We start from the raw sequence: 18,534 nt of genomic DNA, 5'->3' as shown, positions 1-18,534 counted from the left end.
TGCAGGCCAGAGAGTGCACGTGGATTGCCATGTCTGCGTGTATTGGGTTGCAGCACTTTCGTTTTCTCGAATGAATCCTTTATGGTGATTAAACACCTGGTTGGTATTTTCAGTTGACAATGTATAGTCTCGTTTTGTGATACAGAGTTCATTTAACTAGGTCAAACTAGTTCCTGTGTTTTTCAAATTTTCGAAGTCTTTAATAGTTTTAAAGTTTTTAATCTTTAACATTATACATCTATTCTATAATGATATCACAGGGAGACATTTAAAAAACCTTCCTGTGATTTAGAAAATATTCCCAAATCTGTCCCTGACACTGTATTTTTAGAAAATACACGAAGATATTAAATGTTTAGGAAACAAATAGAATTGGATTAGTTTTCAGTTACATTTGGATGAACTACAGAGATTTAAAAATGAGGATATTTATTATAAATGCAGTTAATAATTGTCAAAGTGATTTTTTAGTTTCACTTCTCGAAGGAATCCTTCCTAGTGAAGAAACCAACATTTGCAATAAAGATGGGAAAATGTGATTCATTCTTCACTGATAAAATATCACACATTTTAGAAAAACACTTTACAAATGTAATGAATTTGGAAGGACTTTAGACAGAATGAATCTTCACTAATCGAAAATTTATTCTGGGGAAGAACTTAAAATTGAATGGGGCAATGTATTCAACAAAGAGTCAGACATTACCTATCCTACGCCATTTAGGATTAGAGAAATTTAAAAAGTATGATGTATGTGGCATAGTTATTATCCAAAATTCAATCTTTGAGGCACCATTAGAATACTAATTTTGGAACAAAATTGTACAGCTTTTATGAGTACGGATGTTCTAACCTTACTAAAAGATCATTCAAATGTAATGAACATCAAAAAGTTATAACTAATGTTTAAATCTTATGTGACATCATAATGGTATATAGCAGTGAAAACTAAAGTTAATATATATAAAAGATTTTTTATCCAAAATGACCTTACCTCAATAAATTTTTACTGGAGAGAAGTCTTCCATATGGAGGAATATGACAGAAACACAGATTTTATGGTGGATATTAATTAACTCATGAATATTGTCTTAAAATATTACTGAAGATATAAAGGAAACTTTTGGAAATTTGATAATCTAGCTTTACTCTCTTTAGGATTGCTAGAGAAGAGAATAGAAATCCTGATCAAATGGCCCTAGAAATACTGCAGAAGTATTCTTTAGATAAAGGCAAATTCGGTTATCATCAAAAAAGTATATACTTTACAGGGTTTATAATCCACACCTGACAACATCAGAAATAGAAAAACTAGTTGAAATACAAAAATGATCTTTTTACTTTTGGATAAACGTAAAGTGATTTTGAAAGTATATTTAGAAATTGACAAATTATGTCACAAAACTTTATCTCGAAGGTTCTTATCATTAACCACACTTGTGGAATAAAAAGTATGAAGAACAACGCAATTTATATATACCTTTTAAAAGTTATTCCTTTTTATAATGGAACGGTTGGTGACCTTTATCGCACGTCTCAGGTAATTTTCAGTTTCACGTTCAAGTTTGCATCCCCAACACAGACAACTGCACTCCTTACTTAAAATGCTTAAATTAAATTCTAATTGCAGTAGAAGTTTCTGAATCCAACCATCACCCCACTTTGACTCCCAACCGAAATCCCCATTGCCAGACCGCTACTTTCTCTCCGAAGACTCACGTATCGACCTGTTCGCAAAAAGTTTTGACTAAAATAGTTTTCAATATGTTAATATTTATACATTTCCGTTTTTAACATAACTTGCCGACTCCTTAAACTGTTTGAAACATCAATTTAAAGTAGGCAGGGAATAGCCCTGCTCTATGAGGACAGGAAAGAAAATCAATAGGTTACAAACTCAGAAAATAACCTCAACCTAAAGAGATAAGCGGAGGTGAGCCCAGGCCCCGCCCCTTTACTGGCCCCGCACTCCCCATCCACCTTCAGGGCCTCGCCCCTCCTAACTTCCAGCCCCGCCCATCTTAAACTCCGCCCCGCCCCAGCCTCTCGTGGTCTCCGCCTAGGTCCAGCCGCTGTTCAATCCGCACTCACGGCGGGAAATGCTCCGCCCAGACCCCTACCCGCCCCGTCGTTTCCGGCAGTGCGCACGCGCAGTTTCTTACAGACCCGGAAACGCCTATCACGGAATGGCAGGTACGATGCCGTCTGTGCCTTTGGATCTTTCTGGTTAAAACATGAGTGTCTCAGTCCACAGTGCTACACACATGAAGCCTGCGGTATATGGATGTTGTCTCCAACCCTTAAATCCACACACCCGCGCCTCGAACCGGTGAGTCACCTCCTCTTGGAGAGAGGTCCGAACCTTGACCGCATGGTCTCCGTCGGGAAACGGGTCCGCGTTTTTTTCCGGGTAAAATCTTTCTGAGGCTGTCTGGTGTGTGGTCTTTCCGCTTTCGTGCCATTAAACAACGGCTGCCGCGTTTTCCTGCTTAAAACCCTTCATAGGCCAGCCCTCCCAACCCACGCCATTTAAAACTCTCGAAGATGGGTTCAAACCCTTTGTGCCCCTTCCCCTAGCCCCTCCACTCTCAGCTCATGGAGGCCCTGACTCCTCCTTGGTCTGGGATGCTGCAGACCTACCCCAACCCCATTTTCCTAAGACTCCCCTCATCCCCCCATTCAAGAAGGCTCAAAGCCCAGGAAGAGCACACTTTTCGGGCGGGCGGGGTTTAGGAAGGAAGACCACGGGGTACCACAATTACAGGTACTACCCCCACGCGGGGAGTGGCTTTGTGGAAGCGGTGACTATGAAGGGAAGGCCAGAAAAGGAGCAGAACGAAGGTGTGAGGGCGATCACGTGGAAGAGACAGAGAATGAGAGAGACAAGTGAGAGGAAGAAAAGGTCAATCTGGAGTCCATAAAGAGACCGTAAAATAGAATATGTGGGAGGGACTTGTAAAGAGAGAGTGAAAGAGAGTAACTCTGGAAAGTAGTAAGAGGAGAAAGAAAATAGGGAAATATAGAAGAAAAGGAGGAGCTCCACAGAGATGAAGGGGAGCAAAAAGGGAGGGGCGCTTGGTTAGCAGGAGAGGGGGCAAGAAAGGACAAGGCACTTCAGACGGAGAGCCTGGTTAGGAGAAAGTTGGGGAAGCCAAGCGCAGCAACAGAAAGTGGGGGTAGGGATGCCAGAGCCCAGGGAGAAAGCACTAAGCTTTGGCAGAAGGGCTGCAACAGGAAAGAATGTAACGGGGAGCAGAGAGGACACAGAGAAGGGGGAAGAGAGACGCAGAAATATATGATGATGGGAAGTAATCAGAAAGATTAGGAAGAAATTGCAACTGAAGGTGAAATAGCTTTCAAGAGTGTCACCGGAATAGGTGTAGGGAAAGAATAGAGAAAAGGGGAGAAAGACCAGGGGAGGAAAGAGGGGAAACAGGAAAGGAACACAATGGAGAGAAACAGAAGAAAGAGAGACATAAACAGACTGATAGACAGAAATACATAATAGTGGGGGAAGAAGGGGAACCCAGATCTGGATGAGTGGTGACTTGATGAGATGTGGATGATTAAATTGTGATAAATGGACTTGTGGCTTTAAAATCTGTTTAATTTAAAATTTGCTGAATTGTTTCAGTTATACAGATGAGAATGACAATTGCAAAACTCCAGTTTATAAGGCTTGCGCATTTTATAATTGTTTGCATCACCAAATGGCTTCCATTTGCAACCCTTATTCAGCCAGAGGGGAGAGACTTGTCTCAGTCAGTCATGGGTCCCTTCTCATTTCCTGGGATGGCAAGAGGGAGGTGAACTGGGACAAGAAATGACTGAGTCTGTCACTATATGATGTTTTTCCAAGAAATACTAAAAGAGTTGTCCCTTTTTGGCGGGGAGGGGATTTACTTTTTTCTTTGTGCCTCTTCCATTTCTTTTTTTAAAAAAGTTTATTGAGATATCTCTTAGTCTGTTGAATTTCTGTTATTTTGTAATGATTAACTTCTGAAATAAGCTTTGATGACATCTCATAACCAGTTCTATCATTCTTTTCTAAATATAAGGTAGTCTTTTTAATTTTTTAACTTTGAAACATCCGTTGGCACTTAGTAAATAACGTGAGGCCATGTCAATGTGCGATTGGGCAGGACATCTGGGATCTTAACATTCAGGACCTAGTTTAGTGAGTCAGTCTAGTATTCAGCAGCTTTGTTCTCCCCTCTGTGATTTCTTGAATTAGCTGACTAATTCAGAGGGGAGAACAAAGCTCAAGTCTCTCTTGTCCATTCTCTGAAAATATTGAAGGATGGACTGGATCAAGGTGAAACTTTGTTCCCACAGAGCCCATCTATTCATGGTGAAGTAATTTGATCAGCATATCTCCATAGTTGACCCTTTTTCAAAGTTTCACCAGAGGCTGTATTTATCATTTTATCCTTTCCTGGAAAAGAGAAAAGAGGAAGGAAATACTGGTGTCTCTTCACTTGACCTGGCGACAGACAGCTCTGCGGTAGAAGGACTATTAGCATCTTTATACAGTTAAGGACACTGAGACAGAAGAGTGAAAGGCACAGATGCTGGAACCGAAAGGCTCTGTCAGTCATGAGCTGTGTGGCTTTTCGGAAATTATTGACTTCTCTGTGCCTTGGTTTCAGCCTCAGAAATGGGGTAATAATGGTGCCAGCTTCTCAATCGAGTGATTTGTAGAAAACTTCAGCAGAAGGCCTGTGTCACTGAGGCATTATAAGTACAAATGCAAAGTCCAGGGTCCTCAGTTTGGTGAAGGACTCACCATGACAAGTCAGGGCTCCACGAGCCACAGGGGTGGCACGTCCTGGGGACTGGAGGTGAGGCAACTGCAGCCCCACAGAGTTGGCCACTGGGGTCTCTGTTCACCCTCCTCAGCCCTTCCCACCCCACTGTCCATCCTACTGGCTCCCCAACTCCCCAGGGTAGGACGTCTTCCTCCTTGTCTTTCATCAGGCAGCCGGAGGAGCAGCAGGGTGGTCTGAGTGGCCGTCAGGGTTGTGGTCCCCAAGGCCCCTGGATTCCTTGGGCACAGCAGGGTGGAGGATTCTGGGGGAGTGAGGAGTGTGCGGACTACGGAGAAGAGCCGGGCCAGGGAAGGAAAGAAAGGCCTGCCGGGTGCTGTCTGTGTGGCCTTGGATGGGCTGCTGGCCTCTCCTCCTCGCTGGCTCAGCTGCAGGCACAGGGGCCACCTCACTGTCCTCAGCCGTGCTGACAGAAAGGTCCTGCCTCAGGGCTTTTGTGCCGCTGTTCCCTTGTTCCCAGCTTTCAGTGACTTTCCAGCCCTCCAGCTCCGAATACATTCCGTCACCCTGTTTCAGTTTTGCCTGCATAGGGCTTTATACACTTAGATTTCTTCTCTTTAAATTTGTTTACATGTTAATGTCTCTCCTGATTAGCGTGTTGACCCCACCTATGCAGATTTGGTCTTGTCGGTAATGCGTCTCCAGTGCCAGGCTTCAGGAAATGGTTAATAAATTTTGGTTGCGTGAATGAATGGTTATAAATGTAAATAGAGACGACACACAAAACTAAATATAAATTACAAAATGATTGGAAATGAGGGAAGAAATTGAGAAAAATGTACTTATAGTGAGAGCTTTTTAAAATATTCCTCTTGGACCTTGTCAGATCTAGTAGATAAGTATGACAAGGACCAAAAGACTGAATAACACCACAATAAGGTTCAACTCTGATCCTACCAAAAAAATTGTGATTTTCCTAAAACCATGTTCAGTTACAAAGCTAATTATATACTTGGCCATAGAAAACCTTGATAAACTGACAAGGTCAAGTTTTCACAGAACATAGTCTCTCGTATTCCAGTAAAATCATTTCGTGTTCATACATTACTGCTGGCCTGTCCACTCGCCCCATGTGACTGTAGAACTTGTGAACTTGCGGGTCTGAATTGAGATGCACTGTCAGGGGAAAGGATGTGGGAATACCTTACTAAATAATTTTTAAAATATTGACTCTGTTGAAATGGTGCCATTTTAGGTTAAAATATATTGGGTTAAATGAAGGATATTGAGTAAAACTCAGATTGTGGTTTAAATGATTAATTATTTAAAAGGATAAAATAAAAATTAAATTCAGTTACATTGTTATGTAGAACAGATTAGTGGTTATCAGGGGTTAGAGATGGGAGTTGTTAGGATGGGATCAAGTCAAGTGTCTTGCTTGTGGTTGTGCTTACACAAAGCTACGCGTGTGATGAAATTGCATACACGTGCTCTCACACACATTTTTAATGGGTTAAATTGTGTCCCTCAAAAGACATATGTTGAGGTCCTCACCAGTGCCTTAGAATGCGACTTTATGTGGAATAGCATCTTTAAAGAGGCAGTCACGTTAAAATTAGGTCTTTAAGGTGGGCCCCACTGCAGAATAACTGGAGTCCTTATCAGGACGGGAAGTCTGGGTGCACAGATACGCACAGCAGGAAAGTGTACTAATTTTTCCCCAGAACACTGGTTATGTCGACCAGAACAGTGTTGTTGTTTTTTTTCAATTTTGTTTCTATTAGAGTTGACATTCAATATTATATGTTTCAGTGAGCAGCATAGTGGTTAGACATTTCGACAACTTACGGAATGGTCCCCCGTAAGTCTGGTAACCATCGATGTCATAAATAGTTATTACGGTATTATTGACTATTTTCCCTATGCTGTACGTCACATCCCTAGGACTATTTTGTAACTGCCATTTTGTCCTCAATCCCTTCACCTTTTCTGGGTGAAAAAGGCCAGAATAATGTTATTGAGAAATAATGACTTGGGTCTGTTGATCCGTTTATCCGCACCTAAAAGGATAAATTTCACCGCGAAGACCCATGGCTCCTGTAAGGTTTTATTGTAGTGAATCTGCGGTGTTCCAGTATTTGTTTTTCAGTTCCTTTCATAATAATTATGTTTGTTAGACGCTATCACATTTTGGGGCTCATCTGTATTAATTTGATCATATTTCCTCCCTTTAAATTTCATAATGAGTGTTACATTTATAGATTTTTAAGCTTATGGGTCATAATAAGTAAGTTTAATGTGTAAACCTTGTATAAATCCAGTTTCAGACACTCAACAGTATAGTCACACTCACAGGAACAGAGATTAGAATGGTGCTGCCAGAGGCCGGGGATGGGAGATGGGAGTTGCTATTCAGAAGGTACAAACTTTGATTCTACGAGAGGAATGAGCTGTAGAGACCTGCCGGGCAGCATTGTGCCTGCGGTTAACACTGTTGTATCGTGCACTTAAAAGTCCAGTGGAAGGGTAGACTTCATGTTACCTCCTTACCCCACTAAAACAGTGGTGAGAACTGCAATAAAAATACATTCGTGGGTCATTTGGAGAATGTGGATATGAATGGGCCATTAAGTGATATTAAGTATTTGCAAATAATTTTGCATAAGAGTATAGAAGTTTTTGGTGACTTTAAATCTAGGATTATTTATGAGTGAATTTTTAAGGCATACCAATAATATATGATTAATGAACAACCTCATATTTTGACAAGCTTCTAGAATATACATTAAAGTGTTTTGCTCTGTCCCCTGCCCTACCCAAAGGGGGAATCTTGAAACAGATGATATAAGACTGGGAAAATGTTGACAACTTTTGAAGTTGTTTTAAGGGGACTTAGAAATGCATTTTACTTAATTTTTTAAATGCCAAAAAATTTTCATTTTAAAATACTTAGAGGAAAGAAGGCAATCATGCATTACTGGGAAAGTATGTTTACCATAAATTAATTTAACTTGGTTACATATTGATTAAAATTTAAAATCTGGCTCTTATTTTTATAGATAAATGTACTTGTCAATTGTCCTTCGGTGAAAAAGAGGTGTACCAGATCCCAGGCAGCGTCATCTGTTTTGTCAGGGGAGGAGCCACTGAGTAAAGGGCGCCCTTGGTTAATGGTTCTCATCTGGAGAGATGAAATATACACTTATTCTTTTAAATTTTAATTTCTCTTTGGCTTTATGAAATTATCTGAAGGAAGCTGTCGGGTTTTTTTTACTTATTTTTTTGAGCATTTTATTTTTAAATTAGACTGGGGTTTAAAATATTTTTTTCTCATTTTAATAGAGATGATGTTGACATATAACATGGAGTAAGATTAAGGTATATAACAATGATTTGACATCTGTATATTGTGAAATGATTGCCACCTTAAATTTAGTTAACATCTATTGCCTCACATAGTTACAGTATCTTTCCTTGTAATGAGAGCTTTTAAAATCTAGTCTCTTAGCACCTTTGAAATAGACAATACGGTAGTCCTCCCTTATCAGCAGGGAATTTGTTCCAGGACCCCCAGTGGATGCCTGAAACTGCAGATAGTAATCAAGCCTATATATACTATTCTTTCCCTATACTTACATATCTGCAATAAAATTTAATTTCTAAATTAGGTTCAGTAAGAGAGTAACAATAACTGCTAATAGAATAGAGCAGTTCTAATAATATAGTGTAATTAAAGTTGTGTGAATGTAGTCTCTCTCTTAAAATATCTTTTAAATTGTTTCTCAGCTATTTCATTTAACATTTTCAGACCTCGGTTTCAGGGCGTGTAACGAAAGCCATGGAAAGCCAAGGCTAAGGGGGGAATAAAGCACAGTATTGATAAGTAGTCGTCATGTAGTAGATTACAATGCTGGCACCTATTTATCTCACAACTGGAAGTTTGTACCTTTTGACCCCTGTCACCCAATTGACTCCTGCACCTCCCCACCATCGCCCACCCCCATCAAGGTACCACAAGTCAGATATTTGTTTCTGAGTTGGTTGTTTTAGATTCCACATATGTCATATAGTATGTCTTTTTCCGTGTGACTTATTTCATGTAGCATAATGCCCTCAAGGTCCATTTTTATTGCAAACAGAAGCCTTTCCTTTTATTGCTGAATAGTATTCCAGTGTGTGTTGGTGTGTGTGTACACACTCACACATATGCATATATCCCATTTCTTTATTCACCAGGTGAGAGACACTTAGGTCATATCGACGTCTCGGCTGTTGTCAGTAATGCTGCAGTGAACGTGACGGTGCACGTCTCTCCCGGGATAGTGATTTTATTTCTGAAAGAAGTGATTTCATAAAAGTGTACTTCATTTCACTGTGACTAGTCAGTGTAACCTTTGTGGTTCAACCCTTTTGGGAGCTCGCACTTGTCATTTCGTGGCAGAGGAAGAAGCAGAACCTTGGGCATATTGGTGGAAACTGAGAATCTACGGGGCAAGAGGCCACCTGAAGCAGACCCTGACTTCCGAGTGGTGGGAAGTAACATAGTCCCAGAACTTACCAGGACAGAGAATGTGCGACTCTGTCTGGTGGGACAGAGATGGACCGTACTGGAGAGAGTTCTTATGGGTCGGTCATCCACCCTGTCTGAGTTGCCCACCTGGCAGGGCAAACTGGCAGTGGCTTTTCTGTCTCAAAATCTCTGCCTCTCATTTGCGTGTAATTTCTCTGACTCATTGTGTGCCTGTCGCCTGCTCTGTAATATACATAGGGACACTCCCTAGCCTATTCAGGTATAGGCACAGGTAGGTCCTCGCCGATACTGGAGAGGGTAGAGGAGCCAGGGAGTTCATCACTCTCCTACTTTGCCTCAGGTGGCATCTAAATCAGGGCTGTGTCTTTGTTCAGATGATGCCTTGGTTGCTGGGATCCAGGAATACCCCTCCCCATTGTCCCTCTAGTTAATTAGTGTATGTAAAAATTCTGTTAAAAAGATTCTGCTGTACTGTATTTTGGAAAGATTTACTTTGGGAGATATTTGCTCTGGAAAGATTTTCTTTCAATTTTGCTGTGAACCTATAATTACTTTTAAAACAGGCTTAAAAATTCAAATTACAGTCATGTGTGGAGCGTCAAAGATGTTAAATGATTCAAACCATTCAAAGATTATTTAAAAAATAAATAAGCATTCAAAAAGTGTACCTTAAAGATGTAAGAAAATACAGGTACCTAAAGTGGAGGCAGGGGACATCCATCTTGTGTCACCACAGTTCATAAAATTCCACACACACACTCATACACACACACACAAGCAACAAAGAAAAAAATCTTGATTGTTAATTCAGTTTTAATCTGCTTTAATACTAACGCATCATGATTTCCTTTATGTATTATCAAATACGCATGCATGGCATCATTTTCAAAGGCTTCTGTCTGGTTTCCATCACAACTTGTGATCTCTCTTCCACTGCTCCTTTGGTTCATTTCATCAAAGCTATGATTAAATACCTTGCTGTTGCTGCTGGTCTCCTGGGAATGGAAACTCCACTCACCTGGGTGCAGAAGATCAAACGGTGGATTGTCCTGTTATTCTGTGTGGCCCATGGGAAGGGAAGGGGGCGAGGACTCCAGGACTCAGGGTAGTTTGGGAAGAATTCTGAGGGCAGGTGCCTCACAGAGCGCTGGTGCCTCCACGTCATCCTCCTACACTCCCCCTCCCCACCTGAGCCCTATGTAACACCAGCCACGCCCCTTGAAATCCCCGCAGGGAGCCTGGTCTTTTAGAAGTGCCTTTCCCAGTCCCTCAGTGGTCTCAGGTGTCCTGAGTCTGTCATCTTAGCCCGGCTCTACTGAAAACAGCCTGAGGGACTAACATCTGCACCACCGGGAATTAGTTAAAGATGCCATTTCATGGGCCCCACTGCAGAACTGCGGAATCGTAACTTAGAGTGGGGCCCTGATCCCCAAGGGATCTGTATACACTTTAAAGCTTCAGAGGAGACTCTTAGCTAAACGTTCCTGTCTGGTTTCCTGTTAGATCACAAGAGGAGTTTTAAGAATTAACATCACCTACACCCTCCCCCACAGAGTTGATCATCTGGTCTGGGTGGAGCGTTATTGTTTTAACCTGTGTTTCAGGTGATTCTGAGGTGAGACCAGGGTGTGGCGGGGCTGGAGGACACGTTGAGGGCAGACTGTGTGTATTATTATTATTATTGGCGTGTGTGGGGTGGCGAGTTGTAGCTGGGTGCTCTGTTGGGGTTGTGAGGGGTAGGAGAGCAGCCCACATTCTTGTTGCTGTGGCGGAATTTGTGCATGTGGTGGCGGGGAGCAGGGAGCATGGAGACAGGAAAAAACTCACATTTCGGTCTTCATGTAGGAGTTCATTATTCCTGAATCTTTCCTGTGACACAGGACTGGAGAGGGTGGCCTTTTCAGCAGTTCAAGGTCCTTCTGCCTGTGAGTGTGGTGGAAGCAGACACAGCCTGAGAAAACAGCCCAGAGCTGGAGGACGCAGACACAATGGCTGCTTCACAGGTAACCGTTCTGTCCCGGGTCAGAGGTTGGAAACCTTTAATTCTGGATTTCTGATGTTCCTCTTTAGCGAGGTTGTTTTTAAGTGCTTGTTTTTTATTCCTTTTCTTCTTATGATTGTCAGGGTCAGCTCTGTAGAGTAATCTCTCCTTCGTCCCAGAGCCCTCTCTCCATTCTTTCCATCCAGGCCCCCTGCAGCACACAAAGAATTCTCGCTATGAATTTTTGACCTTTTGGAGGGAGAAAGAAACTTTCCTCTACCTTCAAGGTTCTTTCAGCTAATCTAATGATCAGATAGACTTGAGAGAGATTAGTAAGAAAAAACATCCAAATTTATCACACTCATATGTATGGGAACCCCACATGCAGGAGAAGTTCATTGACAGAAAGGGAAGGAACATGGGTAGATGAGACTTTCTGAGCCTGGGATGAGGTAATGCACCCGTGGCTTCAGTAGGTCGTTGCAGGGAGGGCCTGTGCTCAGTAATCATTATTTTGTCCGCCCATGTAGATGGGTAGACAGCCATTTCTGCTTTTAACTGAGCATGGGCCAGGCTCCTGATTTAAATGCTTCTAGACTGTAGAGGGGGCGAGGGGAACGGAAGTTTCTCTTGAGCCCACAGGGTCTGGGTTGCCTTTAGCTCAAAATAATCCACATACCATTGAGTCACATCTTAGGATATCTCTTTCTGAACCCCTACACCTTCAACTATTGAAACATTTCTTTGTGACAGATCAACGTGGGAAGGCATTGATACCCAAGATTCCTGTTGGATGAGGTCAGACGCTAGGATATCGGTGAAGAAGGGAAATATAGGTTTTAGATTCATCTGGATGCAACATCAGCTCTGTAGAACAGGGCTGAGAAAATGCGTTTAAGCAGGATGACATTAATCAGAATAGCTCAGAAAGTTCCAAAAGAGAAGAATATTAGAAGAGACTCGCTCACTACATTGGCAAGAAAGAACTATTACACTGTCAGATTTACAGAATATGGAAAGTATATGTGGATTGAAATATGTGTAAAACTGATGTTAGCAGAGATGATGCTTCAGTCAGCTAATGTCACTTCTATTACACCTGATTTTCCCTTGGTTCAGGTGCTCTCTTCACTATTAAGTTTATATTTTTTTCTCACTAATAAGGGTCTTGGATATGTTGAGAGAAAAGCATAAACCATCACATTTCGTCCGGAAACTTCCTTTCCTTCTTAGTTTTTCTTTGTAGTTACTTTGCAAAATGAAGGCTCTCACTTTTGTTTTACTGTGGACATGGGCCTTTGGAAATTGGCACTTTAATCAGGCGTTGGACCTGTAAGTTTTCATTATATTCCCCAGCCATGTCACAGACATACTCTTCTTTACCGCTTCTTTGTATTTGCAGAAAATTTACAAGAATTATTATTAATGGATGTTCAACTGTGTTAAATTGCTAAAATAATGCTCAGCACAAAGGATAAGGAAAAAATTTCAAAGTTATAAAAGACTAAGAAACAGTAGCTTAAACTTATATCATCGTATGTGTTCATCTCCCTTATGAGTTTATCTACAAAGAGATTTTTGAGACTAACACACTTGAAAATAATGTTGATATTACTTGTAAAATTTTCGGTATGACATTTATTTAATTAATTTATTATTTTATTATTTATTATTATTTATGCCTACAGCACCTGGTCTTCCCAGGTAGTCTCCCATCCAAGTACTAACCAGGCCCGACCCTGCTTAGCTTCTGAGATCAGACATCGGGCTTGTTCAGGGTGGCATGGTAGACTATGGATTGTGGCTCGCACTGGGGCACGAACCCAGGACCTTCTGCGTGTAAAGCAGACGTGCTAACCGCTACACTATGGAACCGTGTCCTCTGTATGACATTTAATATGTACATAGTTCCCATTTTTGACTGTGCATAAATGTTAACATTGAGTCTTTTTTTTCTTCTTGTTTCTATTCTTAGTTACAGAAACTGCTATGAACATTCATGAAGGTTGTCTCTGTTTTAGTCTGTGTTGTTTTGAAAAATTGTAAAAAGTTTGGAGTAAAATCAGGCTGTACCGTATACTGGATGTTTCACAGAAGAAAACAGAATAATATTATTCTCATCACCTATGTGTATTATGAATTAACATATAAGAACTATTAGAACAATATCTAGCATATTTTTAATTTCTTTTTTAAAATAATTTTTTATTTTTAAATTACAGGTGACATATAATATTTTACTTATTTTAGGTGTACAACATAGTGAATAGAGATTTATATAACTTACGAAGTGATCATCCTGATGAGTTGAGTACTCACCTTACACCGTACAGTTATTACAATATTAAGTATATTCCCTATACTATACTTTATATTTCCGTGACTATTTGTAGCTACCAATTTGTACTTCTTAATCCCTTCACCTTTTTCATTCATCAGCTCAACCACCATCCGGCAATCACTGGTTTGTTCTCTGTGTCCTGTACATTTGTTTCTGTTTTTGTTCACATATTTTGTTTTTTTAGATTCCACATATAAGTGAGATCATATGGTATTTGTTTTTCTCTGTCCTAATCATTTTACTTAGCATAATGTCCTTTAGGTCCATCCATGCTGTTTCAAATGATAAGATTTCAGTCTTTTTTAGGGCTGAGTATATTTCGTTGTAGATATGTACCATGTCTTTTTTACCTGTCATCTACTGATGGACAATTAGATTGCTTCTATATCTTGGCTTTTGTAAATAATGCTGCAGTGAACATAGGGTTGCATATGTCTCTTCAAATGAGTGTTTTTGGTTTCTTCGGATAAGAAACAGCATGGATGGACCTAAAGGAATTGCTGGGTTCTGCTTTGTCTCTTGTTGCAGCCTTTGTTTTAAAATTTATTTTGTCTGATATAAATATTGCTTCCTCAGCTTTTTCTTTGTTTACATTTGCATGAAATATCTTTTTTCCATTACTTTTCTTTCAGCCTGTTTGTGTCTTTCGATAGGAAGTCAATTTCTTGTAGGCAGCATAAGTAAGGGTAGTGTTTTCTTTATCCATTCAGTCACCCTATGTTTTTTGATTAGAGCATTTAATTAATTTACATTTATAGTATTACTTATAGATATGTAATTATTGCCCTTTTTTTATATTCTTTTTTCTTCTTTTTCCTTCTTCCTCTTTCTTTCTCCTTGTCCTTTTAACATTTCTTGTAATACTGACTTGGCGGTGATGGACTCCTTTAGTTTTTTCTTGTCTGGGAAGCTCTTTATCTGTCCTTCAACTCTAAATGATAGCCTTGTTGGGTAGAGTGATCTTGGTTTCAGGTCCTTTTCATCATGTTTAATATTTCTTGCCAATCCTTTCTGGCCTGCAAAGTTTCTGTTGAGTAATCAGCTGACAATTTTATGGGAGCTTACTTGTAGGTAACTAATTGCTTATCTCTTGCTGCTTTTAAGAGTCTCTCTTTGTTTTTAACCTTTGGCCTTTTAATTATGATGTGTCTCGGTGTGGGCCTCTTTGGGTTCATCTTGTTTGGGACTCTGCACTTTCTAGACTTGTATGTCTATTTCCTCTGCCAGTTTAGGGCAGTTTTCTGCCATTATTTCTTCAAATAGGTTTTCAGTTCCTTGTTCTCTTTTATTTCTGGCAACTTAATGATGCGAATGTTGGTACACTTGATGTTGTCCCACTGGTCCCTTAAACCAGGCATCCATAACCCCTGGGCCATGGACCAGTACCATTCTGTGGCCTATTTGGAAGTGAGCCATACAACAGGAGGTGATTGGTGGACGAGTGAATGAAGCTTCATCTGTATTCACAGCTGCTCCCTCCCCAGCGCTATCACCACCTCAGCTCTACCTCAGGTCATCAAGCGTTAGATTCTCATAGGAGCCCTGGTCCCTGGTGCCAAAAAGGTTGGGGACCGCAGCCTTAAACTCTCCTCATAATTTTGGATTGTTTTTTCTTTTTGCTGATCCAGTTGGGTGTTTTCCACTACCTGTTTTCCAAGTCATGGATTCGATCATCTGCCTCATCTAATCTATTGTTGATTCCTTCTAATGTATTCTTCATTTTAGTTATTGTAGTCTTCATTTCTGACTGGCTTACTTTAAATATTTTCATCGCCATTTTTATGTTTTCTGTCTCTTTGTTAAAGTTCTCACTGCATTCATCTACTCCTCTCCTAAGGTAACTGAGTGTTCTTATAACCATTGTTCTGAGCTCTGCATCTAGTAGATTGCTTGTCTCTATTTTGTTCAGGTTTTTTCTGGAGTTTTCTGTTATTTCATTTGGGACATGTTCTTTGTTTCTTCATTTTGGGCGACTTGCTGTATTCGTTTCTGTGTATTTGGTAGACCTGGTATACCTCCCAGTTGTGGTAGAGTGGCCTTTTGTAGTAGGTGTCCTTTGGAGCACACTGGCGTAGTCTCCCTGGTCACTTGACTCTGGTGCTCCAGGCATGTCCCTTGTGTGGGTTGCGTGTGCCTTCCTGTTGTAGTTCAGCTTTGATTGCTGTTGGCATATCAGTGCAAGGGATGGACCCTCATGTTGATTGGCTGTGAGGGTTGGCCATCACTACACTAGATGAGCTGTTGTTGTACAAGGGCTGACCTCACGGAATAGTATTCACTTTAGCAGGATTCTGGTGCTTACTGAATCTATCTTTTAGGTGTGTTGTTTGTGGAGGTGGTTGGGTGGTGCTTGGATGTTTTCTGAAGCTGGTCATGATGTGTTGGTTCTGGGGCTTTTTGAGTGTGGAGCTGACACATGCTGGTTCTATGCAAAAGCTGCTGGCAGTGACTTGGGTGGACCAACAAGTTGAGTGTGGCAGGGTTTCAGGGAATCACCAGGGCAGGAAATACTGCATTAGCCAGGTTGATGGTAACTCAGACTTTTCGCCTGCCCAGCCCTTCAGGCTTTGTGGATTGTGGCGGGGGGCGCTCCATAGAGGAACTGTGGTGGACTCAGCATAGGATTAATGGTGACCACTTGCCTGCTCTTTGGGGGAAGGACTCAACAAAGGGACAGTGGCGCCTGTCAGCTGCCCTGTTAGCTTCACTTGAAGCCAGGCAATTCAACTCCTCTCTGTATGTCTGTGGTGCTTTTCAAGCTCTTGCCCCAGCACTGATGCTCAGAGCTAGTGAGTCCCTCACTCATTCCAAGCACTGACCTTTTGAGGGGAACACCTGAGACTCCAGCAGCCCTCCATCTCATCTAGCTGCAGTCCCTGCTGGTTTTCCCAGCCTGGTACTGGAAGCGTGGGCTGGGGTGTCTGGTGTGGGGCTGGGGCCTCTCGCTCCTCAGAGTGGACCTCTTTTCCAAGATATACCTCTTGATTCTTACCGCCACTCATGGGTGTTAGACCAGACCGTTTTGCGTCTGTTCTACTACCAGTCTCGAGGTGGCTTGTTCTTTATATCTTTAGTTGTGGAACTTCTGTTCAGATAGTCTTCAAGAAGTTTTCAATGATGATTGTTCTGTAGATTCTTTGTAATTTCGATGTGGTCATTGGTGAAGTACAGTGCTTTCCTACTCAGCCATCTTGACCGCAATACGTTTTTAAAAAAGATTGTGGTTCCTATGCTTACTATTCCTTGCGACCTGTAAATTCCGTTAAACTCTTTCAGTTCAAAGGCCTGTATGAATCTTCTGTTTTCTTCCTCTGTGATATTCAAAATTGTGGTACATGTGCCAGAGTAATTGGCCTCAGTATTTAAAAGTGAGATTGTTAAAAATGTGGAAAATCACACCCCACCTCACCACTCCTGAATCAGAATCTGCATTTTTCCAAAATCTCCAGTTTATTGCTGCACACATTAAAATTTGAGAAATATTTTACCCATCTAACTCACCATGACTTTTCCATCTAAGATATATACAACCATTTTTCTATGTGATACAGATACAACACTCAAAACTATATACCTATAATGCTAATGTCTTAATTTTTAAAATGTATCTTTCAGAAAAGTGAAGTCTCTACAGTCATTTTATAGATCATATGTCGTCCTGTTTTCTCAGAGTTGGAAAATATACTAGGGAGTATTACTGTGTCAGTAATGATCTTACTGGATAATTCAGGATACTCTCCTGGGTCAAACTGGTTCTCTTAACTCCATTTTCATATTGGGTCACTTTATGAACTCTGCCTATGGCCACTTGGTAAATCTGTCTTTTATTTCAGAGACTATTGACATTCACAGATGTGGCCATAGAATTCTCTCAGGAGGAGTGGGAATGCCTGGACTCAGCTCAGCAGGAATTGTACATGGATGTGATGTTGAAGAACTATAAGAACCTGGTCTTCCTGGGTGAGGTTGACTTCGTTACAGAATTTCTACTTCACCAACAGAGTTTTGTTTCCTTCATTAGTACAGTGTCTCCAGGGAGCTTCAGCTTTGTATGACAGTTTCAGGTCCCTGCTCTCAAGGAACAAATTGGAGTTTGCTGGTTTAGAAAAAAAGGCTTGATGATATACTTGGAAGTGAAACTCAGAATGTGAAAACTTTAAATGTTGTCTAGTATAATAAAGGTGCTGTCAGAAACAGTATTTTGAGAAATCATTTCTAGAATATTCTAATATTCTGCATAGTTCTCTCTTTTCACTTGAGCACAATATTGGATTAGATATTGGAGAATCTCTGTCAAGACTCATGTTTCTTTTCCTAATAAACAGGTCTTGCTGTTTTTAAACCAGACCTTGTCACCTATTTAAAGCAAATGAAGGAGCCCTGGGATTTGAAGAGAAAAAAGACAATATCCGTCCACCCAGGTAGGTGGGAATGAAGGGCGCAGGTGACACAGAGGAGAGGGCCAAGGTCACTGAGGAAGCCAGACCTTGATGTATGGTGGAGGAGGCTCTGCTTCAGTGGAAATGAGTTTCGAGAGGATGAGGTTTGCTTCCGATGCTGCCACAGACGGACGGCTCCTCTCTGGCACTGACCGTGCACTTCTGGTGTCTAAAGCAATGGTCCCCAACCTTTTTGGCACCAGGGACCAGTGCTCCTAAGAGAATCTAACACCTGATGATCTGAGGTGGAGCTGAGGTGGTGATGCTAGCACTGGGGAGCGGCTGTAAATACAGACGAAGCTTTGCTCGCTTGCCCGCAGCTCACCTGCTGCTGTGCGGCCTGGTTTCTAACAGGCCATGGACGTGGTTCGTGGTCCAGGGATAGAGGACCCCTGCTCTAAGGACTCTCCTGCCCCAGTAATCTTCCATCACATGTGCAGTGAGAACCAAAGTCCTGCCCTTGGACTGTGAGGGCC

The 18,534-nt window shown here is 41.3% G+C and overlaps 1 protein-coding gene across 1 annotated transcript; it reads left to right on the top strand.

Annotated features, from left to right (window-relative positions):
- The first annotated feature begins 2,315 nt into the window (after nt 1-2,315).
- On the top strand, nt 2,316-18,054 carry LOC120583076 (putative zinc finger protein 727). Its single transcript, XM_039838410.1, has 5 exons — nt 2,316-2,329; nt 10,801-10,912; nt 11,178-11,300; nt 17,453-17,579; nt 17,945-18,054. Exons 3-5 carry the CDS (start codon nt 11,286-11,288, stop codon nt 18,052-18,054), a joined length of 252 nt encoding a protein of 83 aa, XP_039694344.1. The 5' UTR covers nt 2,316-2,329; nt 10,801-10,912; nt 11,178-11,285.
- Nucleotides 18,055-18,534: the final 480 nt, after the last annotated feature.

This window comes from Pteropus medius, unplaced genomic scaffold (assembly GCF_902729225.1).
Source record: "Pteropus medius unplaced genomic scaffold, Ma_sr-lr_union100, whole genome shotgun sequence".
Lineage (NCBI taxonomy): Eukaryota > Metazoa > Chordata > Mammalia > Chiroptera > Pteropodidae > Pteropus > Pteropus medius.
Note: the sequence above shows the minus strand (reverse complement) of the source record. Positions and strands in the feature narration are given on the sequence as shown.

Bases quoted from the DNA above. Each gene is read 5' to 3' on its own strand.
- LOC120583076 (XM_039838410.1), top strand. The intron at 17,580-17,944 runs GTGAGGTTGACT...CCTAATAAACAG, and splicing joins TAAGAACCTGGTCTTCCTGG to GTCTTGCTGTTTTTAAACCA.